Here is a 26678-nt window from a genome sequence, read left to right on the forward strand (position 1 = left end):
CAGGGACAAACCTGCGGTAAATCCGCGGTAAATCCGCGGCAAATTCGCGGCAAATTCGCGGCAAATCCGCGGCAAAAACGCATGCGGATTTGGTGCGGATTTTTTCCGCAGGTCCGGAAATCTTTCACTGGCAGAAGTTTCTCAAGAAATTTTCTTGAGAAACTTCACATTTCTAGTGCGCACATAGCCTTAAGCATATACTGCTGCAATGCTGGAGCTCTTCTATGGTTCATGCAGGTCGTAGTTCGGGCAGCATGATTACATCGGGCTGGAGATTATTGGACATTATTAGAATTTTTTATACTGTCCATACATTTCTATACAATACTTTGTTTTCCTGTTTTCCAATTAGACAACGCCGCCTACATCGCAATTGGAGTCATCATCGCTATCGTGGTCCTCGTTTTGGTTGTTGTGGTTCTTGCCCTGTATAACAGAAGGTCCAAGAGAAGGACGCAGAGGTATGAGCAGCAGTGGGAATAAAAGAGAAATATAGGGAACATAGGAGTCTTAAAAAAGGTGAATTTGAGGGAACCAGGGGCTAAATATAATCAGTCCTGGTGATATATTAGTTGTTGCTCCTGGTTGCTGGTCTATCGTCTGGCTTGCTAACCATTGCCAGGATACATTATTGGATTTCAATAGAAAAGCTTCGCAAGATAGAAACAGTCAATGAGTTCAATACAATGTTTTTATAGCCTCCACCATCATTAGGGTCCTTTCCTTTCAATTATATTCTGCAAGCGATGCATTATTGGGCATGACCACCAAGATCTCCCCAGTAGTTGGGGGGCGGTTCAAAATGTCCGTATTTACAAATGGTGCACCTCTATGGGCCAAGAGACCCCTTTGAAGCTGATTGTGGATGTTTGCCCTTATGTTATCACTGACTGATTGGCAGAAGGTAAAGAAAATTCAAGATTCTGACTTCTTTTTTTGAAAACTATTTGACACGAGCGTTCTGTAATTGCTCTTATCTCCAAGAACGCTTCGATATGGACGGAGGTAGGTAGGATTAATAATTGGGGAGATCAAGATAAATTGGGTCTTGTTCTGGAAAGGACCATGACACAGCTCACTCCTCTCTATTCTCAGGTCTGCCGGAGCCGGCTCAGGTGTGACCAACCCCACCTTCGGAATCCAAAATCGGACTCCTCTCCAACCAAATTCCTATCCTCACAATCCAAGAGTAAGATGATCAACTGGATCGTATTTGTTTCTCATTAGAATGTTTTTGATATAGTAGTGGTACTCCTTAAGTGAAAAAACCTGATCTCTAAGAGACCAAATGACGATTCGTGTAGTACTCAAATGTTACTGTTAGAAGAGATGCAGGACCTTTAAAAAATAAGGTTCTTTAATGCAATGTATTGTCCTAGAGCAATCCATTGTCCTCTCAATCCATCCTGGCAGTGTAATCCAAGGTTTTCGTGTTTTCCATTGGATTGAATTCTCTCATCGCTCTTTCCAGTACAAATTCTTTTATAAAGTGACGTTACCTTTTTTACATTCACAGCAATATCCTCAAAGACCGATGTATCCCCCACAGGCACCTGCTCAGTCTCAGAAGCCTCAGGTATCATTGGTGATCTCCTTACCTTTATGTAGTGAACTTTCAGCGTCTCCCACTCTCACGCCATTTCCTCATCTCGCCCCCTATCTGTCGGTGTCCCTCAAGGTTCAGTTCTTGGACCCCTGCTGTTCTCTATCAACACCTTCAGCCTGGGACAGCTCATAGAGTCCCACGGCTTTCAGTATCACCTCTACGCTGATGATACGGAGATCTACCTCTCTGGACCTAACATCACCTCCCTACTAACCAGAATCCCACCAATGTCTGTCTGCTATTTCATCCTTTTTCTCTGCTCGATTTCTAAAACTGAACATGGACAAAACAGAATTCATCATCTTTCCTCCTCCTCACTCAACGCCTCCAACCGACCTATCCATCGAAGTCAATAGCTGCTTATCTCCCCAGTCCTACGTGCTCCCCTGCCTGGGGGTGACCCTCGACTCTGCTTTCTCTTTCAAGCCACACATCCAAGCCCTCTTCACCTCCTGCCAAGTCCAACTCAAAAATATTTCCCGTATTTTTACATTCCTTTCCCATGAAGCTGCGAAAACACTAGTGCATGCCCTTATGATCCCCCACCTGGACTACTTCAACCCCCAGCTACTTTGCTTCCTTTCTAACAGTCTTTTGCCCCTATAATCTATTCTAAACTATGGCGCCCGACTAATCCACACTAGTTACCTGGATTTTATATGACACTATACATCTTTATGTTATATGACACTATTTATCTGGACACTGTATTTACTCTGTATATGGACGCAGTGTGACATTCTGTAGCTGACCTTTGGCTAACATTGTGGGAGTTGTTAGACTCTTATTATTTTGACATTACAGAAAATTGATGACTGCCCATAATTTTTTATACATACTGATATCTTCCTGCTTTATTATTTTTTACCCACACAGATGTCACATGCGGCAGGTCCTCACCCCCCGGCCCAGGCTCACAAACCACAGTTCCAGCATGTAAGTATAAGGCAGGAAATATCACACCCACAGCTAACAGTATATATTGGAGATTGCTGACTCAGAGCATGAACTGACCTTATTCAGCATTTACCAGTGATGGAGGCTGATAAGAGATATTTAGGGTAGATATTGTGGGATCACCTGCATTTTTACATGTGAAAAATCCTCTCACACATACACCAATACTTTAATTACTGCACACCTCCCAGTCTTAAGGGTGCTTTCCACGCTGCAACATCGCTAACGATATATCGTCGGGGTCACGTCGTTAGTGATGCACATCCGGCGTCGTTAGCGACATCGCAGCTTGTGACACCTAGGAGCGACGATCAACGATCGCCAAAACGTCAAAAATCGTTGATCGTTGACACGTCGCTCCTTTTCATAATATCGTTGGGGGTGCATGCCGCTGGTTGTTCGTCGTTCCAGCGGCATCACACATCACTATGTGTGACACCGCAGGAACGACGAACATCTCCTTACGTGCGTCCTCCGGCAATGAGGAAGGAAGGAGGTGGGCGCCCCCTTAGAAAGGAGGCACTTTGCCGGCCACAGTGACGTCGCAGGGAAGGTAAGTCCGTTTGACAGGTGTTAGCGATGTTGTGCGCCACGGGCAGCATTTTGCCCATGACGCACAACCGACGGGGGCGGGTACGCTCGCTAGCGATATTGATAGCGATATCACAGCATGTAAAGTGCCCTTTAGGTTACAGTAAAAAGGGACATTAATTGCAACTTGCACTAACACAGCAGTCTGACATTTTGTTTACGCTAAACCAGACCCTTAACCTTCCCCAGTCTTTGCGCACCCACACTTGCTTAGTGTCATGCAAGGTATAGGGAAGTACCAAGTGAGCAGCAAAAGGTAAGGGAAACCCTGTATCTAGTGAGAGGGAAGATGGTGACACCTGACTGACCCTATTGCTGGTCCCTGGGGTCCCTCACCACCCTAGATGGGTTCCACACCTATGCACCGAGCCAGATCCCTGACCCTAGTTATCCCTAGTGCTGGGCCCTAAATAGGGAAAGGATGGGATGAGCTCTTCGTCAACCTCACTAATCAACTATAGAACACATAAGGAGAACACACAGGGGGAAAAGCATGAACTACTTATCTACAGATGACTCAGGTAGACGTTTAGCAGAGCTTTTAGCAATGATATCACAGATGAGTACAAGCCACCTGCTTGCAACCTCAGCTTGAAAGAACTGAAAATATCACCAGCACAGTCCAAAGGAAGGAAGGGGTATTTAAACACCAAGGGAATACTGATGATCAGCAGCTGGATGGAAGGCGAGCTCCTGCTGGGTCCAAAAGGAGGAGACATGAATCCAGCAGGAAAGCTACCTATACCAATGAATTCTGACAGCAGAAACAATAGAAAGCCAAACGCTGTGGCCTTCTATGGCCAGAAACCACATGACTGTCTGTCACACGTGACACCTAGTGAAACCATTAGTGATCTTACTTCTTTAATAACTTATACTTACTTTGATGACCCCCAGAATGCCCCTTCACACTGTATGATTCCACTCAAATGCCCTAACTGTATGATTCCCCACAGTGCCCCCAATACACATATTATGATGGCAACATAAAATATAATGCTCTCAAACACATGTTGCCCTCACAATGCATTCCCCACAGTTTGGTACCCCACAGTACCTCCCCACACTCAGCATGAAGTCCCCATAGTGCATTCAAGCATACAGTTGCCCACAGTGCCCCCACCCATTACGATGCCCCCACAGTTCATTCCCACACACTGTATGATGCTATTGCATATTATGATACCCCCTCGCACAGTATGAGCCCCTCAGTGCATGCTCCCTGCAGTATGATACTCCACAGTGTTCTCCAACAGACATGATACCTCCCCACACACAATATGATGTCCCAAGGTGCCAAAGTCCCAAGAATCTGCGCCCTTCAGCTATAACATTGAAGGTTTGTTTGTTTTTTTATTTCATTTTAGGCATTTCCACAGCCAGCTGCTGCCGCTCCTCAAAGACCAGTCTATGCAGCCCCTCAAAGACCAATGTATCCCCCAAAACAACCGCAGGTAACAGTGTGCCCTTAATTACTGACACGCTTCACTATTCTGCAAAGAAATAACGTAGAAACTATCTGATTACTAATATTAATGACATTACACATCATACTAATATACATTTTATTGGTATTAGATTAAAATACTCAAGATTGAAAACATGACACAAAGAAGAAAAAGTCATGCAATTCCGAAAATTATCTATCAATAGACATGTTAATGGAAACGAATGATAAAACTATGGAAACTACATTTTTAAAACCTCTCGATTTATTCAGTATTGAGTATGAGTGCCTCATGCAGAAATCCCCGTACTTACAGCCTTGCCTGCTATCAATGAGGTTATTAATGGTTGACTGAGGAATCTTCTGCCACTCTGAATGCACTTGGGCAAATCATCAAGATCCACCGCTGGCAGTAACCTTGCCGAATCCAATCAATGATGTCCCAGAAGTGCTTAATAGGAGACAAGATTGGACATGCTGCAGACTATGATAGCTTGTTTAGGCAACACAGGCTACTCACAGTAACATGAGCAACATGTACATTGGTGTTGTGTTAAAATTGGATCCAGTGACACTTTGGAGAACTGACTGTGCCACTGGTTCCAGCACTAAATCAATGCTGTTGGTATACCTGGAATTAAGTCTTGAAGGTTATTATATGTTATGCCACACCATGCCACCAGAAGGTGTTTGCATGACATTGGCCTAAGCCAGCTACAGGTGTTCTGCTGACTTCACGCCACCGCTCCCAAAGGCAGAGCAAGATGGCAATGGAGGCTGGAATGAATGTCTGTCCTCTTCAGCAATGAATTCCACTTTTGTATTTCATGCACTGATACCTGGAGATTGCTCTGGAGATCACATGGAAAACACCATAAAGAGGCCTTCACGAGGAAACGTCACTGGTCTTACTCCTTGGCAGGATGGCATAATATGGGGTGGCATAATGTACAGCAGCCGGATTCCACTGTTCTTCATTTCAAGTTTACTAACAGCTCAAGGTTACATTGGAGAAATGGCTGTACACCGGTCCACCAGTAAATCAAAGTTCCACAGGAGACATTTTTCAACACGGCAACACCAGGCCACATCTCGATCATGATACTGTGTGTAGCTAAGCGTACTACCATGGTCTGCAGCGTGTTTGGACTTGTCTACCATCTGACATATTTGGAATGTCGTTAAATGGTGGATCTTGATGATTTGCCCAAGTGTTGCAGAACATTCCTAAGAAAACCATTAATAACCTCATTGATAGCAGCCAAGGATGTTATTTTTGCATGTGGAGCTCATACTTAATACTGAATATATCTAGATGATTTGAGAATGTTTCAATTTTTTCATCTTTTCTATATCATTTCCATGTCTATTTGTCCTGTCATTTCCATAATTCCACAACTTTTCCTTTATGGCAATGCAATTTTAATGTTCAGGAGAGTAGATGTTAGATAAAAAAAAATCCAATTTGCACGTTACTATAAATTGAGATAGATTTGTTTAGAAGACCAGCATGGGACGTCTAACACCATTGCTCTGATTTTATTGTGGTTTTGTTTCCTTTTAGGCATTTCCACAGCCAGTTGCTGCCCCTCCATACAGACCAATGTATCCCCCAGTACCACCGCAGGTACAGTGTTCTCTTATTTACTGACAAGCTTTAACTGTCTGAAATAATATAATATAGATGATATTAATGATTTACATTACAAGTAATAATGGCTAATAATCATGTATTTGATCAAGATTAGAAAGATGGACATTATATAAATTAGTACATGGGTAAAAGATAAAAAGTAAATAGGTCGATATGGGATTGATAGATTCATAAATGTAATTGATATTAAATATATATACATACATATATTAGATAGACAAGGACATACAGTTGAAACCAGAAGTTTACATCCACTATCTAAAAAGACACATCCTCATGTTTTTCTCACTATCTGACATGAAATCAGAATAAACCTTTCCCGTTTTAGGTCAATTAGGAACCAAAATCTATTATATAAAGCTGAGTGTATATGTGTGTGTATGTATGTCCGCTGAAGAATCCGCACCGTCGCATTTACAATCTCAAAATTTTGCACAGTCACCTCATTTGACTCAGGGAACTTCATAAACTATGTTTTGAGGGAAAAATTTAACTCCGCGCTTCACAGTTATTCACCAAAAACCCTGCTTACATTAAAGTCAATGGAATTGGTAATAAATCTGTTATTATAGACTCCTATTATGGACAGAGAAAGAGACACAGAAAGAGACCCACACACACAGAAAGACACACACACACACACACATAAAGAGACACACATAGAAAGAGATACACATAGAAAGAGACACATACTCAGAAAGAGACCCACACCAACAGCAAGACACGCACACACACACATAGAGACACACATAGAAAGAGATACACATAGAAAGAGACACATACACAGAAAGAGACTCATACAGAGAAAAAGACACACAGAAAGAGACACACACAAAGAAAAAGACACACACACACAAAGAGACACATGCACAGAAAGAGACTCACAGACAGAGACACATACAGAAAGAGACACATGCACACATAGAGACACACAAAAAGAGACACATAGAGAAAAAGAGACTTACATGGAGAGACACACACACCCAAAGACACACACAGAAAGAGACACACACCAAGAGACAAACACAGAAAGAGACACACACACAGAAAGAGACACACATGTACAGAAAGTCTCACAGACAGAAAGAGACACATATACAGAAAGAGACACATACTGGTCTTATCTGTATACTAATTGTGTGTGGTTTTACGAGGCAATATATTGCCTGATTTGACAGCGAAGATCAGAGGAAGAGAATTGTAGACTTGCACAAGTCTGGTTTATCCTTCGGTGCAATTTCAAGATAACTGAAGATGCCTCATTCACCTGTACAAATAATTATACTCAAGTACTAACAAGATGGGAATGTCCAGCCATCGTACCACTCAGGAAGGAGTCTGGTTCTGTGTATCAGAGATGAATGTGCTTTGGTCAGACATGTGCATATCAACCCAAGAACAGAAGCAAAAGACCTTGTGAAGATGCTGGCGGAAGCTGGTAAGATTGTATCATTATCTACGGTGAAATGAGTACTGTATCAACATAGGCTGAAAGGCCGCTCTGCCAGAAAGAAACCATTACTCCAAAAGAAACATAAAAAAGCCAGATTAATGTTTGCAAATGCACACAGGAACAAAGACCTTAATTTTTGGAGACATGTCCTGTGGTCTGACGAAACTAAAATTGAACTGTTTGTCCATAATGACCATTTTTACGTTTGGAGTAAAAAGGGAGAAACTTTGAAGACTAAGAATACAATCCCAAATGGGAAACACGGGCATGGCAGCATCATGTTGTGGAGTTATTTTGCTGCAGGAAGGACTAGTGCACTTCACAAAATAGATGGGATTATGAGGAAGGAAGATTATGTGGCAATACTGAAGCAACATCTCAAGACATCAGCCAGAAACTTAAACCTTGGGCGGAAAAATGGGTCTTCCAAATGGACAATGACCTGGAGCATACTGCTACACAGGTTACAAAGTGACTTAAGGAAAACAAAGTCAATGTTTTGGCGTAGCCATCACAAAGCCTGATCTCAATCCTATTAAAAATGTATGAGCAAAGCTGAAAAGGTCGGTGCGAGCAAGGCAACCTACAAACATGGCTCAGTTACACCAGTTCTGTCAGGAGGAATGGGCCCAAAGTCCTACCAACTATTGTGAGAAGCTTCTGGAAGGATGTCCAAAACGTTTGACCCAAGTCATAGTTTAAGGGCAATGTTACCAAATACTAATGAAATGTATGTACACTTTTGACTTTGCAGAAAGTAATAAAAATGCCTTAAAACATTCTCTCTCTCTCATTATTCTGGCATTTGGCAAATAAAAATAATTTTGGTACCTAATTGACCTAAAACGGGAAAAGTTTATTCTGATTTCCATGTTAGCTAGTGAGAAAAACATTCATATGTGTCTTTATAGATAGTGGATGTAAATTTCTGGTTTCAACTGTATATACCCATCAAAAAAGGGTCACCTTGTCGTGGTTGATGAGCTCTCATGTATTGGCCAATTTGTGCTCTAAGTACCTTCATTTCTATATAGCAGTAATGCAGTCCTTATGTCGTATATTAAGTGTTTGCTTACATCTTGGAGTCCTGATGTATTCTTTTGCTTGTAAGTAGATATATAGACAAACATGAGATATTGGATGGATATCAGATAGATAAACCTTATAATTTCCTGTAGAATTATTTGACCAACACATAATCCCCACAAATTATGGACACTTTATTGATCCTATTTCAGGCTGGTAAACCCAACTACAGAAGATAACATGCTTACTCCTGGATGGAAGACATTGGAGACGACCATTTATATATATATTACTGAGCCCTCTACTGGAGAGCAGTGTTAATAATGCACATGTATGATATGCTTTGTTCTCATTATTTATAGATCTGTATTTTGGGATTATATCACTATTGTCACCATTTCTTACAAGTTGTATTTATTACTAAGTATTATTATTCCTTTGTTGTTTGGTGAGACTGCAGGACATGCCCCGGGAGTGGGAGCCGCAATAAAAGAGATAGAAAACAATTGGAGTATAAAGTGGAGTTTGGATACAGCTTTATTAACATATTATGGAAATCCATGCATACTTGTTCCTTTTTTGTGGAAAGTATTAGAAGAAACAACACTTCACATGCCAACACCATGGCAGCCATGACGCGCATGTCCTTCTAGATCCGATAGGTGCTCATAGATAGTGAAACCCAACTAGAGCCGGATGTGAGGCCTACACCGAGCTCTGATACCACCGATAAGGAGGAATAGAGCACTGTCAAGAGAATTCTGATGGCTGAATAGAAATCTGTTCAAGCCGATGGTATTTACATGGACATCCTCTGCTATCATCAGATGTCTGGTATGATCTTCAAGCTGCCAGTTGTGAACTCTACTTTGCCCCCTGCCCTTCCATGTCTGGACACCTTAATTTTAATCATGGAGCTCATTCAAGGATATGGGCCCTGTTCCAGAAAACATGGGAATCTACTTCTGACCAAACTGCTACTATTTCGGAGAAAACTCCTGAAAATCAATCAAACCCTTAACACATAAATTACCGATAACTAGAAATGTGCCGACAACTACAAATGTTTGACAGATGTGAAGGAAGGTGAGGACACTGGGCCGTGAGGGTTCCGCACTCCTTTGCCAGAGAAACCCAGTGCTGGTAAACTGCTTCTGGGAGGGTATGTGACACTTACTGTCTTCTCCAGGGCAGCGTCCTTCCTCCTGCAGCCAGGGTCACTGTCGTAGACGTAGCAAAGAGACACAAAACAGTGAACTCTTGGCAAAACAACAGTAGACCGTTTATTAGATCTTCCACCTTCACAACAGGCATGGCCACACTTATGTGGTTCTGCTGCAGCTTTCTCCAGGGGAACTCGGTCTCGGCCTATCCCGATTTCTGGGACCTAGTCCTCCAGGTTTCAGGCATATACCTCCTTCTTTCCCTTACATACTCTTTGGCTACCCATGGTCCTCTCAACGCCTAGTTGCTCAACTTCCTTTGGACCATACCAGGTACTCTACCCCGACAGCAGTCTAGTCCCTGGAGTCTTCTAAGCCCGTCCCAAGGTGAGCCGTAGGCTCCGGACCCTTGGAGGATACCTCTGGGTTTCCCAACACACCCAAATAAAAAGGTCACATCTTCACTCCAGGAAACCCACTGCAGAACTGGCACCCCACAAGGCCCATCTTTCCACCCAACCCACTGGCCATCTGTCTCTCCTCCCACCTTGCTCTAAGCTCCCTCTGTAACTAGAAAGTGGCTAACACTGCAAAATCCTTACATCCTTAATACATTACACATTAAAGTACTTTGCATTTGGATACTGCACATAAACCAGCAAAAAACACAGTAGGAATGGGGGTAAGGTGACCACCTCCTACAGATGTATCCAAAATAATAATAAAAAAAATAAATCACAGAAAAAAATAATGTCATAACATTAAAATATTTATTAGGTATGCCTTAAGAAGAAGCATTTAATGGTCTAATCTCACAAAAAAATATTAAAAAAAAAATCATAGAGCTATCATATAAATATAATAAACAGGTATACGGCTAAAGGAAACAATTCAAGTAATGTGACTTTTTTGTCAAGCTGGCTTTCACCCATCCCAGTATTGCCCTATAACCAGTTGTTATAGAATCACAATTTTCTCAGCTAGATACAGCAGTGCTCAGAATGCTGAGCTGTGTATAACCCCGCCCACACCACTGATTGGCAGCTTTCTGTCTATACTGTATAATGACAGAAAAATGTTAATCAATGGTGGGGGTGGGGTTGTACTAGGAGACATAGATCAACTTGTCCTTTAGTGATAATCTCCTGGTGATAAAACGCTGATTGTATTGAAACAACAAAACACAGCCCAGGAAATGATATATAACTGGAAACTAGGGTTTATTTTCCTACATTATGGTGCTTGCAGATTACATAGCAAAAATCTGGTGACAGATTCCCTTTAAGGGATTTTGATAGACATATGTAGTGGTACAGGGTCTTGATGCCAACTGTCACCACAGGTAATTGCTGCAAGAAAACATGGCCCACCGGGAATATCCTGCAGGTGAAAGTAAGCTAGCCCAGCATAGACTGTGACTCGAGCAAAGTGACCCATCCCTGGGCTCGCTGATCAGCACAAGCTTCTCAGCAACAAGCCAAGGCATGTAAATGCATGTATTTCTGTTTGTGGCGCTCATACTCCAAAAACTGAATAAATTGAGATGTTTTGAAAATTTTGTTTTGATTTTTTCATCACTCGCATATCAGTAACGTGTTTACCCATTGTGTAAGTTCTATAATTCCAATTTAATATTGGTGTTGTAATTTCAATATTAAATGGAACCTGTCAGCTGATCCATACTGTCCAATCCGTGGGCAGCATGCATCAGGCACTGGCTGTATTATCTCAGACAGGTATGTTTGACTCTAAAACACTGCGGCAGAGACCTGTCAATCCAGGATAGTGGGAGGGGAGAAACCGCCAAGGAGTCACCTGATGACTAGTCCACAGAGTGGCTCGATCCCCAGCTGGCTATTACAGTATGTTTTCCTCTCAAACGTTGCGGCATTTCAGAGTCAAACATACCTGGCTGACATAATACTGTAAAGCCAGTGCCTGATACTTGCTGCCCACTGACTAACATGTATCAGATGTCAGGATCCTTTCATGGAGTTTATATACAGTGACGTACTGCTAATATCGGCAGACCATGTGGCCCCTATGGGGCCCATGATTCGAGATGGGGGGTCCGGTGTCAGTGCTGTGAGCCCACCTTTCTGGGCATCGCATTTTCAACTGTAGCTGCATCCTGAATGCAGATGCAATTTGAAAGCAATGATGGAACAGGGAGTCATTAGCTCCCTCCTCCATCATTCTACATGCGTTTCTGAGCTCTGACGTCTCAGAAAGACAATAGGATAAAGAGTTGCACACAAGTCACAATGTATATGGGAATAATGAAAAGCAAAACTGCTATGGGAATACTAGACTGAAAAATACAATGGACTATCTGAAAAAGTGAAAAACATGAAAATGGAATATGCATAAGGCTATGTGCGCACATGTGCGTATTGCATGCAGTCACGCTGCGTCCTGCGTCCCCAGCACAATATATGAAAATTGTGCATGAGACGTGCGCACGTGGGGTATTAGAGCGCAGCGATTCGGCTGCTGCCCGAAGTGTGCGTTCTAAGTAGTGACATGTCACTTCTTTCGTGCGCTTTGCATGCTGTCTATAGGGAGAGGCAGCATCAGAGCGCACAAATTCTGCAGGCACCAGGCGCTTCAGAATGGAGCTTTTCAGCTGCACTCTGAAGCGGACCTTTTGTGTGCGGTGCAGAGCGCACACGTGTGCACATAGCCTAACTGCTATGAATAATATGAATATAAGAAATGTTTAGCCATTGTATTGATCAATGCAAAGGAGCCCCAAAACCAAACGCCAAGGTAATCTCTTTTTTTGGGGTCCCTAGCCTATATGTAACCTCACCTACAGTTAAAAAACTTGCTCTGTATGGGAAGCAAAGGACCAAGCTATATATGTAAAGTGAAACAAATGGCTGTGGGTGGGGCCGGGTTCTCAGACAAAAAGAGCATTCTTTAGTTATCTCAGAAAAACAGACAGGGTAAAGCCAAAAATCAAAACTCTGACACACTGCAAACAGTAAAGGTCCCGTCACACACAACGAGATCGCTAACGAGATCATTGCTGAGTCACGGTTTCTGTGACGCAGCAATGTTCTCGCCAGCGATCTTGTTATGTGTGACATCTACCAGCGATCAGGCCCCTGCTGTGAGATCTCTAGTCGTTGCCGAATAATCTGGACCATTTTCTTCAAAGGCTATGTCCTACTGGGCAGGACACATCGCTGTGTTTGACACTGTGTGACAGGGTCACAGTGACTGCTGAGATCATTATACAGGTCGCTACTGCATCGTTGGTAAGGTCTGACTGTGCGACATCTCACCAGCGACCTCCCAGCGATCCTTATCAGGTTGTATCGTTGCCGGGATCACTGCTAAGTCGTTGTGTGTGACTGGGCCTTAAGAGACTAGGGAAAAAAGCAAGATAAGTAAGGCAGCAGCAAAAGGACAATTATGGTCAACACCGCAACCATTAACAGCAATAAAGTACAACAGGCACCAGTTAGGGGTGCTTCACACATAGCGAGATCGCTATCGAGATCGCTGCTGAGTCACGGTTTTTGTGACGCAGCAGTGACCTAATTAGCGACCTTGCTGTGTGTGACACTGAGCAGCGACCTGGCCCCTTCTGTGAAATCGCTGATCGTTACACACAGCTCTGGTTCATTTTTTGCTCGTTGCTCTCCCGCTGTGAAGCACACATCGCTGTGCGTGACAGTGAGAGAGCAACAATCTGAACGTTAGGGGGGCAGGAAGATGGCGTCTGGCAGCCTGCGGTAAGCTGTAACCAACGTAAATATTGGGTAACCAAGGGAAGCCCTTTCCTTGGTTACCCGATATTTACCTTCGTCACCAGCGTCCGCCGCTCTCACGCTGTCAGTGTCGGCTCCCTGCACACGTAGCCGGAGTTACACATCAGGTAAATAAGCAAATGTTTGCTTATTAACCCAATGTGTACTGTGGCTAGGAGTGCAGGGAGCCAGCGCTAAGCGGTGTATGATGGTAACCAACGTAAAAATCGGGTAACCAAGACCTTGGTTACCCGATATTTACCTTAGTTACCAAGTGCAGCGTCGCTTCCACGCGTCGCTGCTGGCTGGTCACTGGTGAGATATGCCTGATTGACAGCTCACCAGCGACCATGTAGCGACGCACCAGCGATCCTGACCATGTCATATCGCTGGTGGGATCGCTGGTGCGTTGCTAAAGTGTGACGGTACCCTAAGTCTGGATCACAACACCCCTCTGGATCAGTATAGATAAACTATAGTTGCTATCAAAGGAAGAGTCCAGCCACCACATATAGGAGGGGAGTGAATGTGACTGGCTCCCCCACAGCAAAGTCCTGTTTTAAGAGCAGATAGGATCCAGTTCCGTGGTATAAGCCCAGATAGTTGTAGGGAAAATTTGCATATTTATGTCTGTGGGGCATAACTTCAAAAATCGAGGGACATAGAAAAAGGAAGTTGTTCCAGAATCAGTAGACAAGCAGCAATTGGAAGTAGTTAATATAAAATAAAAAAATCCAGCAATAGGTCCTCTTTAAAGTAAGAGAAAAAAAGTTTTGAGTGTTCAAAATGATCCTATTTTGTAGGTAAATAGGTTCTTTTTTGCAGACCTCTATAAATGCTATAGAATAGCGGATTTCTTGGCATGTGTCTACTGCCCTCCAGAGGAATCCTTACGAATTACAACATGGTGATTGTCGACATGATTTTATTTTAGATTCTGAAAGCTTAATACATTATGATGACCTCACAGTGCTTATACATCATGATTGACCCATGAATGTCCTACAAGTATTAACATGTTTATTGTTAATACCTAGCATTTACGTTCTCCATCTCGGGGGCTGCTGCCCTAGTTAAGAGTCCATGGATGATGTGCATGGTGGGGTCTTAAAGAGACTGTCAACAGGTTTTTGCTATCGAATCTGAGAGCAGCACAATGTAGGGGCAGAGACTCCATCCATATGTCACTGGGCTGCCTGCTGTAGTTTTGAAATAGTCACTGTTATCAGAAGGAGATTATCACTAGAGGACTAGTAAACCTGTTCCCATGTATTTCTTCATAATCATGACCTCATTATGGCCCCGCCTCCACCAATTGGCAGCTTTCTGCATATACACGGTACACAGCTGCCAATCAGTGGTGTGGGCAGGGTTATACAACGCTCCGCTTTCAGAGAACAGTGGATCTGCAGCAGATTTAACAGTTTTTAATTAAGACTGCAGCAAGCCGCCCAGTAAGTGATACATCTCTGGAATCAGGGTTTCAGTCTCTACATTATGCTGCTCTCAGATTACATAACAAAAACCTACTGACAGATTCTCTTTAATATATCAGAAGTTATTTCACTTTAGGGATTATTCTTGTAATAAAGGGGTGCTCCCCTACAAGGCATAGTGGCCACATCGATGTAAAGCTGAGATAGAAGGCTTTTTCTAAATACCTTCTGTGGTCCATTCTCCCTGTGAGCGGCACTATCACTGTCCACTCATCCCCATCACGTGACCTGGGTTGCAGTGACCTCTGATGTCACGTCATGAGGTCATGTTAACTTTCGGGAATTGGATGTTGACCCGGCATCATTGAGGCGAGACCCAGTCTCCGCGAGTGACTGTGCTGTGGGTGGAGTTTCAATGCAAATCACAGCTGCCAGAGGCAGAGGGAGGAGCTGTAGACAGAAAGGGCGCTAGAGGCAGAGGGAGGAGCTGGAGACAGGGCGCTAGAGGCAGAGGGAGGAGCTGGAGACAGAAAGGGAGCTAGAGGCAGAGGGAGGAGCTGGAGACAGAAAGAGAGCTAGAGGCAGAGGGAGGAGCTGGAGACAGGGCGCTAGAGGAAGAGGGAGGAGCTGGAGACAGGGAGCTAGAGGCAGAGAAAGGAGCTGGAAACAGGGTGCTAGAGGCAGAGGGAGGAGCTGGAGACAGAAAGGGCGCTAGGCGCAGAGGAAGGAGCTGGAAACGGCGCTAGAGGCAGAGGAAGGAGCTGGAGACAGAAAGGGAGCTAAAGGCAGAGGGAGGAGCTGGAAACAGGGCGCTAGAGTTAGAGGGAGGAGCTGGAGACAGAAAGGGCGCTAGGCGCAGAGGGAGGAGCTGGAGACAAAGGGCGCTAGAGGCAGAGGGAAGAGCTGGAGACAGGGTGTTAGAGGTAGAAGGAGGAGCTGGAGACAGAAAGGGTGCTAGAGGCAGAGGGAGGAGCTGAAGGCAGAAAGGGCGGTAGAGGCAGAGGGAGGAGCTGAAGGTAGAAGGGGCGTTAGATGCAGAGCTCCTCCCCCTCCTCTCTCTTCTATCTACATAGAATCTCATCAGTAACAACTCTGACAATTCTGCAGAGAAAGAAGCAAAATTTGTTTGATAACATATATTACAAACTTGCTTATTTTCATGTGCACTATTGATTCATGAAATAAAAATTAAAACAACAGATATGCTTTAATTTTTCCATTGATGTGACCACATGAGGACTTGTTTTATTGCGGGATGACTTGTACCTTTAATGGCTTAATTTTGGGGTAGATAAATGTGTTGTAAAGTTTTATCATTTTTGCAGGAAATATAAAAAAATAAATCAGGAATTCTGCTTTTTTTGTTATATTTCTTGCGATTTGTTTCTTAGGGGCACTTTGCACACTACGATATCGCAGCTGCGATGTCGGTGGGGTAAATTGAAAGTGACGCACATCTGGCGTCGTTGTCGACATCGGAGTATGTAAATCGTTTTTGCTACGATTAACGAGCGCAAAAGTGTCGAAATTGTATAATCTGTGTAGTGTCGGTCATTTCCATAATGTCGCAGCAGCAACAGGTACGATGTTATTCCTCGTTCCTGCGGCAGCACACATCGCTGTGTGAGAAGCCGCAGGAGCGAGGAACATCTCCTTACCTGCGTCCCGCCTGCAATGTGGAAGGAAGGAGGTGGGCGGGATGTTTACATCCCGCTCATCTCCGCCCCTCCGCTTCTATTGGCCGCCTGCCGTGTGACGTCGCTGTGACGCCGCACGACCCGCCCGCTTAGGAAGGAGGCGGGTCGCCGGCCAGAGCGACGCCGTAGGGCAGATAAGTGCATGTGAAGCTGCCGTAGCGATAACGTTTGCTACGGCAGCTATCACAAGATATCGTATGTGCGACGGGGGCGGGGACTATCGCGTTTGGCATTGCAGCATCGGCTTGCGATGTCGTAGTGTGCAAAGTACCCCTTAATGTACAGCTATGTGAATGAGCCAGTTTCCTACAACTTATTTTGGAGGTACACAGTCAGAACCTGTGATATCAGCGCGGCGTACAAATCTATCATGGATCAATAATTAAGGTGGCTTTCTGTGCCTGGACTAAATTTGGGCCGGCACACTTCTGTTCAGATTCCAATCCGCTTGCCGGCTTGTTGAGTGGTAGTCACGCGAGCACTTAAGCGTCTCTCCTTTGCCCAAAAAACCCTTGGTTATGACAGAGACATGACAAACCCAGAAATAAAAAGAAAATAAAAAATTGGATGTTAGCCCAGCAATCCCTGAGGTCCTACAAAATGCCTGTTGATTAATCATTGGTGCAAATAATATAAAAAATAAATATTATGAAAAGAGATGGAGTGGATAATAAGAGGCCAGGAACGTGAGGTATTTACTGCTAATATGTTTATAAAAAGCTCCAGTTCATGTCTATAAATATAATTAATCACAGAATAAAAAAAAAAATCACAATTTCCTGACAGGCACTAAGAGTCCTCTCTTTTCTCTTTAGAAGTAAGAAGGTCCAGATCGTCTTTCTCGTCACAGTATTCTGTTGCATTAACGTGGACCAAGACTGGACGGGACAGAATCTTTAGCGCTTCGAGGTAGCTTGGTGGCGGAGTCTGTGTGTTCTCCAGAGGCCTGGACAAAACGCGCAGTGCGTGCATGTAGCTGGGCGGAGGGGTGATGGTGTTATTCAGCCGGAAACCATGGGGAGCCAGCAAAGCATTCACTTCTATTACCGAAAACATAAAAAAGGAGTTAAAAGCCAGACATCTACATTCAGTCTCGTTATTACCTGCAGTAAACAGGATTCAAGAAGTTAGAGAGTAAGAAAATTACTCTAATCTCAAGATATTAACTCTGGTTTTGTGTACATGCAAGTCCACTTCCAGCTTGTACTCGTCACATAAGAGAGCTTCCTCATCAGTGCTGATGAAGGAGGCTGGCTGAGCCAGGCCCCTTACCTGTTTATATGATCTGCTGTGTGTGCTAATGCCTGGTATGTTAAACCATCCACTCTACTTTCCCAATATATCTGACCTGTTCTCTCTTTGCTTCAATATCTCCCTGGCATGCTCCAGCATCTCACTGTGCCCCCCCCCCCTGTTCCCCACCTTCCTTTTATGACCTTTGTTTACTCTGCCTATGTGATGCTGCATCTGGCTTCTTTGATTGAGTGATCAAGAGGTTCTTGTTGCACCCCACCCCTTCACAGCTGATTGCACTTGTATATGTATATATTGGGGCACCTAAAAGTCTGCACATAGACTTTTCGTCTGCACCAATACAAGTATGCACAATAAAAGTATGCTGCATTGAATTGGGCCGGAAGGTAACTGGATACATAGTCACTGTACACAATGTTCGTGTTTATCTTCACTTTCACCCCTATAATACTTCACTTTCTACTGCCCCCTCTGATCCCTAAACCCAGTAATGAACTTTTCATCTCTCCCTCCATCCTCCCCACCCATCTCACCCTCTCCTCAGATATTTTCCTCCACATTACACCCAGTGTCTCAAGACACACTCAGCCACCTCACGGCCTCTCCTGCTCCCACCTACTAACACTCTCTCTGCTTCTCCTCACTGCTGGAGATATCTCTCCTAATCCTGGTCCTCCTCACCCCATCCCTATTGTCACTTCAAACCCTCATCCACAACCTATCACAAATTTCCGCAACCTCGCAAACCTCATACCCAATCACCCAGCCCCCGCTCCCCCAGTCCCACTAACAGGAGCTTTATGGAACGCTCGCTCTGTCTGCAACAAACTTCATTACATTCATGATCTTTTCATCACTAATAAACTTTCCTTCCTCGCCATCACTGAAACCTGGCTCACCCCCTCTAGCACAGCCTCTCCTGCTGCACTTTCTTATGGCGGTCTCCAACTCTCTCACACCCCCCGCCCCAGTAACAAGCATGGTGGAGGAGTTGGTTTGCTCCTGTCCGACCAATGCTCCTTTACACCAATTCCACTACCACCCTCTGTTACTCTTCCCTCTTTTGAGGTGCACTCCGTTCGCATCTACGCCCCCTCCAGACTTCAACTGGCTGTCATTTACCGCCCTCCAGGGCCAGCCACTGCCTTTTTTGACCATTTCACCACCTGGCTACTATAGTTCCTTTCCACCAACATCCCCACCATCATCATGGGTGATTTCAACATCCCCATTGACACTTCCCACTCATCTGTCTCCAAATTTCTAACACTCACTTCCTCCTTCGGCCTCACCCAATGGTCTTCTGCAGCTACTGACAAAGATGGCCACACGCTGGACCTCATCTTCACTCACCTCTGTTCCCTATCTAACCTCTCTAACTCACCTCTCCACCTGTCTGACCACAACCTACTCACATTCTCTTCCCTCTCTTCTCCAAGTACGTAACCCCGCCTCCACAAACTTTCACACCCTCGCAGAAATATCAAACACCTTGATTTACACGCACTTTCTCAGTCCCTTCTCCCTCTCACAGACATTGCATTTTTACATGATGCAGATGCTGCTGCAACTTTACACAACACTACAATCTCTGCAGCTGTCGAATCAGCTGCCCCTCTCACACACACCAAAACCCGCACAATCAACAGGCAACCCTGGCATACGGGTCAGACTAAACAACTGAAACGGGCTTCCAGAATTGCTGAGCGCAGATGGAAGAAGTCTTATTCCACTGAGCACTTCATTGCACATAAAGATCCCTCACCACCTTCAAGTCCACACTCACTGCTGCAAAACAAACCTACTTCTCATCCCTCATATCCTCTCTCACAACCCTAAACAGCTATTCAACACTTTCAGTTCTCTCCTCCGTCCTCCAGCACCACCACCCTGTCCTCTCATCTCAGCTGAAGACTTTGCCTCCTTCAAGCAGAAGATTGACAACATCAGAGCAAGCTTTGGCCCACAATCACCACAGCCCCTCATCCTAGCTACTCAGCCATCTTCCTCCAAATCCAGCTTCTCCACCATGACAGAAAACAATCTTTCCATTCTACTCTCAAGATCACATCTAACCACCTGTGCACTGGACCTGGTCCCATCGGACCTCATCCCCAACATCACTGCAGTCCTCATCCCAGCCCTAACCCATCTCTTCAACCTATCACTAACAAGTGGTGTATTCCCCTCATGCTTTAAACATGCCTCCATTACACCCATTCTCAAAAAGCCCTCCCTTGACCCATCCTCTGTGTCAAACTATCGCCCCATATCCCTTGTCCCCTATGCCTCAAAACTACTGGAACAGCATGTCCATCTTGAATTGTCCTCATACCTCTCCTCCTGCTCCCTCTTTGACCAGCTACAATCTGGCTTCTGACCACATCACTCTACTGAAACTGCCCTAACCAAAGTCATCAATGATCTACTAACCGCCAAAGCCAAGCGACACTACTCTATCCTCCTCCTGCTGGACCTGTCCTCTGCCTTAGACACAGTAGACCATTCCCTCCTACTACAGATTCTCTCATCTCTGGGCATCACAGACTTGGCCCTATCTTGGATCTCCTCATACCTAACCGACCGAACTTTCAGCGTCTCCCATTCTCACACCACTTCCTCATCTCGCCCCCTATCTGTCGGTGTCCCCCAAGCCTCAGTTCTTGGACCCCTGCTGTTCTCCATCTACACCCTCGGCCTGGGAGAGCTCATAGAGTCCCACGGCTTTCAGTATCATCTCTATGCCGATGACACACAGATCTACCTCTCTGGACCTGACATTACCTCTCTACTAACCAAAATTCCACAATGTCTGTCTGCTATTTCATCCTTCTTGTCTGCGCGATTCCTAAAGCTTAACATGGACAAAACAGAGTTCATTGTCTTTCCTCCTCCTCACTCATCTCCTCCAACAAGCCTTTCCATCAAACTTGATGGTTGCTCACTCTCCCCAGTCTCACAAGCTCATTGCCTTGGAGTAACCCTCGACTCTGCTCTATCCTTCAAGCCACACATCCAAGCCCTCTTCACCTCATGCAGACTACAACTCAAAAATATCTCCCGGATCCGTGCTTTCCTTAACCAAGAATCGGCAAAAACATTAGTGCATGCCCTCTTCATCTCCCGCCTCGACTACTGCAACCTCCTGCTCTCTGGCCTCCCTTCCAACACTCTTGCACCCCTACAATCTATCCTAAACTCTGCGGCCTGCTTAATCCACCTCTCCCCTCGCTATTCCCCAGCCTCGCCACTCTGCCAATCCCTTCACTGGCTTCCCATCGCCCAACGACTTCAGTTAAAAACATTAACTATGACATACAAAGCCATCCACAACCTGTCTCCTCCTTACATCTGTGACCTAGTCTCCCGGTACATACCTGCACGCAACCTCAGATCCTCACAAGATCTCCTTCTCTACTCCTCTCTTATCTCCTCTTCCCACAATCGCACAAATCGTACAAATTTTCTCCCGTGGCTCCTCCATACTCTGGAACGCTCTACCTCAGCATATCAGATTCTCCCCTACTGTGGAAAGCTTCAAGAGGAACCTCAAAACCCATCTCTTCAAACAAGCCTACAACCTACAATAACCCTCAGTCCAGTACACCACTGCGCAACCAGCTCTGTCCTCACCTATTGTACCATCACCCATTCCCTGTAGACTGTGAGCCCTCGCGGGCAGGGTCCTCTCTCCTCTTATACCAGTCTGTTTTGTACTGTTAATGATTGTTGTACGTATACCCTCTTTCACTTGTAAAGCGCCATGGAATAAATTGCGCTATAACAATAAATAATAATAATAATAATAATAATAATAATAGGGAATATTGCTGGCTTAGCTCTGGAAATGAGCTTGCCATCTCCCTTCACTCAGCACGAATGAGCTACCGACACAGGAAACTCCGGTAGATGTGGAGCTGCAAGCACCCAGCGCTGATCACTGGAGACTGCGCCGCCTTTTTTAATACAAGTACCGTGTTTACCAAAAAAAAGACACTGTCTTATACTTTTGTTTGCCCCAAAAAATGCGCTAGGACTTATTTTCAGGTAGGTCTTATTTTTCGGGAAACACAGTTGGGGGTAAGTTTACCCCACCAAAGAAATAACAAACAAAAAAAAAACAAAACAGATGCCCCCTTCCCAGGAGACACATATTTACCAGACCCTGGACGTCTGCGTGGCTCCCAGGTACCCCTGCAATCCTTGGCGGGCGCTCCCAGTAAGTTTGCTGCATTTTATTCTCCCCTGCTTCTGGCCAACACACTCTGACACAGATCAAACACACTGACTCACATCTGGCTATACCGATTGGGGAAGATGGGACGCAGTGCAGTGGAACACTTGGAAGGCCTTGGTGGTGGAACGCATTCCACCACAGATCTTGTATGCATTCCACCGCACTGCATCCCAGGATTCTCTGCCAACCAGAAGCAAGCGGTATCGCTGGATGTGGTGTTTGTGAGCGATCTGATGTGTGATTGTGTGTGTGATCTGATGTGTATGTGTGTGATCTGATGTGTGTCGGTGTGTGATTTGATTGTGTGCAAAAACTGATATGTGTGTGCGATCTGATGATTGTGTGTGTGCACATTCCACCGCATGTCCTCTCATTCGCGGTCTGGTGAGTATGACTGCGGGGTCTTCTCTCTTCTTTCTTCTCTCTTTTGGGGGGTGTCCGCTGTCTATAATGAAGTGTCCTGCAGTATTCTTTAACTTCTTTAGCTGCATGGACACTTCATTATTGAATCGTGACTAGGGCTTATTTTCGGGTTAGGGCTTATATTAAAACCTTGCTCCGAAAATGCAAAAAATTCCTGCTAGAGCTTATTTTTGGAAAAACATGGTATACAGTTAGGTCCAGAAATATTTGGACAGTGACACAATTTTCGCGAGTTGGGCTCTGCATGCCACCACATTGGATTTGAAATGAAACCTCTACAACAGAATTCAAGTGCAGATTGTAACGTTTAATTTGAAGGTTTGAACAAAAATATCTGATAGAAATTGTAGGAATTGTACACATTTCTTTACAAACACTCCACATTTTAGGAGGTCAAAAGTAATTGGACAAATAAACCAAACCCAAACAAAATATTTTATTTTCAATATTTTGTTGCGAATCCTTTGGAGGCAATCACTGCCTTAAGTCTGGAACCCATGGACATCACCAAACGCTGGGTTTCCTCCTTCTTAATGCTTTGCCAGGCCTTTACAGCCGCAGCCTTCAGGTCTTGCTTGTTTGTGGGTCTTTCCGTCTTAAGTCTGGATTTGAGCAAGTGAAATGCATGCTCAATTGGGTTAAGATCTGGTGATTGACTTGGCCATTGCAGAATGTTCCACTTTTTTGCACTCATGAACTCCTGGGTAGCTTTGGCTGTATGCTTGGGGTCATTGTCCATCTGTACTATGAAGCGCCGTCCGATCAACTTTGCGGCATTTGGCTGAATCTGGGCTGAAAGTATATCCCGGTACACTTCAGAATTCATCCGGCTACTCTTGTCTGCTGTTATGTCATCAATAAACACAAGTGACCCAGTGCCATTGAAAGCCATGCATGCCCATGCCATCACGTTGCCTCCACCATGTTTTACAGAGGATGTGGTGTGCCTTGGATCATGTGCCGTTCCCTTTCTTCTCCAAACTTTTTTCTTCCATCATTCTGGTACAGGTTGATCTTTGTCTCATCTGTCCATAGAATACTTTTCCAGAACTGAGCTGGCTTCATGAGGTGTTTTTCAGCAAATTTAACTCTGGCCTTTCTATTTTTGGAATTGATGAATGGTTTGCATCTAGATGTGAACCCTTTGTATTTACTTTCATGGAGTCTTCTCTTTACTGTTGACTTAGAGACAGATACACCTACTTCACTGAGAGTGTTCTGGACTTAAGTTGATGTTGTTGTGAACGGGTTCTTCTTCACCAAAGAAAGTATGCGGCGAGCATCCACCACTGTTGTCATCCGTGGACGCCCAGGCCTTTTTGAGTTCCCAAGCTCACCAGTCAATTCCTTTTTTCTCAGAATGTACCCGACTGTTGATTTTGCTACTCCAAGCATGTCTGCTATCTCTCTGATGGATTTTTTCTTTTTTTTCAGCCTCAGGATGTTCTGCTTCACCTCAATTGAGAGTTCCTTAGACCGCATGTTGTCTGGTCACAGCAACAGCTTCCAAATGCAAAACCACACACCTGTAATCAACCCCAGACCTTTTAACTACTTCATTGATTACAGGTTAACGAGGGAGACGTCTTCAGAGTTAATTGCAGCCCTTAGAGTCACTTGTCCAATTACTTTTGGTCCCTTGAAAAAGAGGAGGCTATGCATTACAGAGCTATGATTCCTAAACCCTTTCTCCGTTTGGATGTGAAAACTCTCATATTGCAGCTGGGAGTGTGCACTTTCAGCCCATATTATATATATAATTGTATTTCTGAACATGTTTTTGTAAACAGCTAAAATAACAAAACTTGTGTCACTGTCCAAATATTTCTGGACCTAACTGTATTAGTAATTTGTACATTTTTATATTTAAAAAATTAAAAACAAAACAATAACCGGCATAGGAACCCTCCAATAATGTAAACGGAGACTTGTCAACTCCACGGTACAGGGAAAAGTTCTGTCAATTATTTCACAAGTAAAACTTACCGCTCAGATCCTGTATAATTCCCGGAGAGGATGGAGGACTGTTGGTTTCCTGGACGTGGAGACTGGGGGGTTCCCTGTGGTAAATGTTCCTCCGTGTATGAGTTTCATGATGGGGGCTGGATTTTTTACGGAAAAAAGAAAGCACATTCTTGTGCAGACACTGAGTGCAACATTTCCAGGATTTGACCACTCGAAACCAGCAGAAAACTAGGATCATTATGAGAGCGCAACATATGGTGAGCCAGACCAGCCAGGATTCCTGCATTCTGTGGACAGACGGAAGGTAACATGGCACATCCAAAAATTACATTCCTTGACCAGCATAGCAGTAGCAGTTACATTTTCCCCCTTTACTCAGAACAAGAGGACATAACTTAACAGATGAATGGTATGTGTGTTATGGACACCCAAGAAAAAAAACGAAAAAAAAAAAACCCCACATGTATTCCACAAAAACCCCAATTAATCCCTAAATTACCTGTGGTGTACATTGTCATCACTGGTCACTGCAGGTTGTGTTATGACCTGAGCCCACTACGTACACAGCTGTAAAACATAGCCGGCACATACTTAGTGAAAGGAAGTCCACCTGTGTGCAATCTAAGTTTCCCGGGGTCGGTTAGTATATACACACCTTTTCTGAAAGGCCACAGAGGCTGCAACACCATTAGGCAAGAGGCCCAACTAACCAAACACCACCATGAAGACCAAGGAGATCTCCAAACAAGTCACAGACAAAGTTGTACTTCTCAACATGTCGGGGTTGGGTTCTATAAACTATCCCAATCTCTGATGATCCTCCAGACATAATCAAATCCATCATCATCAAATGGAAAGAACATGGTACCACAACAAACCTACCAAGAGAGGGCCGACCACCAAAACTCTCAGCCCGGGAAAAGAGGGCATTAATCAGAGAGGCCCCACAGAGAACTCAAGGAACTGCAGAGTTCCCAAGAAAAGACCGGAGTATTGGTCCATACGACCACAATAAGCCATACACTCCATAGAGCTGGCCTTTATGGAAAAATAGCCAGGAAAAAGTCTTTACTTGCAGCCAAAAAATTGGAAGGCTCATATTTTTTGCCAAAAGACGTGGGAGACTCCCCAAATTTATGGAGGAAAGTGCTGTGGTCAGATGAGACCAAAACTGAACTTTTTAGCCACCAAAGGTAAACGCTATGTCTGGTGCCAAATCAATACAACTCATCACCCCAAGAACACCATCCCCACAGTGAAACATGGTAGTGGAAGCATCATGCTGTGGGGATGTTTTTTTGGCAGTAGCGACAGGGAATATGGTCAGAGTTGAAGGGAAGATGGATGGTGTGAAATACAGGGATATTCTTGAGCAAAACCTGTTTTAGTCTGTCAGCGATTTAAGACATACCTATATTTGTGAGGACTATAAGATGCTGATGCTCATTAAAATAATTTGGAAAGCTTTGGAAATCGCATGCCCGTGTATTTCTTTAATTTTCACTGGCGCCGTAGAATGAATACCAGAATCTTTATCTGAAGTGACAATTACTTCAACATCCACTTTATCAATTATTTATATATTTCCAGGAGGAATTATTGAGGACTAGAAAAACACAGAGTTCTAACACAAGATACAGCAAAATTATTATTATCATGGTGAATACAAGGTGTGTTCTCCACAAACTTAGATTTCTTACCGAGAGCGATTGCACTGCAGGTACGTTGTCAGACCGGACGTACACGGCTGAACCACATAGTTATTACATTCCCAGATGAAGCTCCCATTTTCCAGACATTGTAAAGTCACAGGCTCCAGAGACGACTTGACCTTGTTAAGTGGTGAGAAAACTGGTGACTGTGGTGTACAGCCCATCTGGTGCGCAGAAGAGATGAAAGACAAAAGTAGTAAGTCATACACTGCCCTTTCTTTATTTAACCTTCGTGATCACATTCCTACAGAGAACATCTCACTGCAGCTGAAACAGGTCAGTTTAGAAAGTATTTCTGC

At 44.3% G+C, this 26678-nt stretch overlaps 2 protein-coding genes across 4 annotated transcripts in view; one reads left to right on the top strand and one right to left on the bottom strand.

The window, feature by feature from the left end:
- The window catches only part of LOC142304154 (zinc metalloproteinase-disintegrin-like MTP4), a 115012-nt gene extending 103574 nt beyond the window's left edge, over window positions 1-11438 (top strand). For all 3 annotated transcript variants that reach the window (XM_075346245.1, XM_075346246.1, XM_075346247.1), the window contains 7 exons: window positions 353-461; window positions 1096-1189; window positions 1517-1576; window positions 2483-2542; window positions 4522-4608; window positions 6166-6228; window positions 8947-11438. In XM_075346245.1, coding sequence (XP_075202360.1) covers window positions 353-461; window positions 1096-1189; window positions 1517-1576; window positions 2483-2542; window positions 4522-4608; window positions 6166-6228; window positions 8947-8973 — 500 coding nt within the window. In that variant the 3' untranslated portion in view covers window positions 8974-11438. The remainder of the gene's footprint in view (window positions 1-352; window positions 462-1095; window positions 1190-1516; window positions 1577-2482; window positions 2543-4521; window positions 4609-6165; window positions 6229-8946) is intronic.
- Window positions 11439-16835: 5397 nt separating this feature from the next.
- Window positions 16836-26678, bottom strand: part of LOC142301899 (CD5 antigen-like) — a 52640-nt gene continuing 42797 nt past the window's right edge. Inside the window, exons 6-8 of the mRNA XM_075342940.1 lie at window positions 26368-26543; window positions 24689-24954; window positions 16836-17828 (exon numbers count right to left, since the gene is read on the bottom strand). Of these exons, the coding sequence (XP_075199055.1) occupies window positions 17578-17828; window positions 24689-24954; window positions 26368-26543 (693 nt within the window). The 3' untranslated portion in view covers window positions 16836-17577. The remainder of the gene's footprint in view (window positions 17829-24688; window positions 24955-26367; window positions 26544-26678) is intronic.

The sequence above is a fragment of the Anomaloglossus baeobatrachus genome, chromosome 4 (genome assembly GCF_048569485.1).
Source record: "Anomaloglossus baeobatrachus isolate aAnoBae1 chromosome 4, aAnoBae1.hap1, whole genome shotgun sequence".
Lineage (NCBI taxonomy): Eukaryota > Metazoa > Chordata > Amphibia > Anura > Aromobatidae > Anomaloglossus > Anomaloglossus baeobatrachus.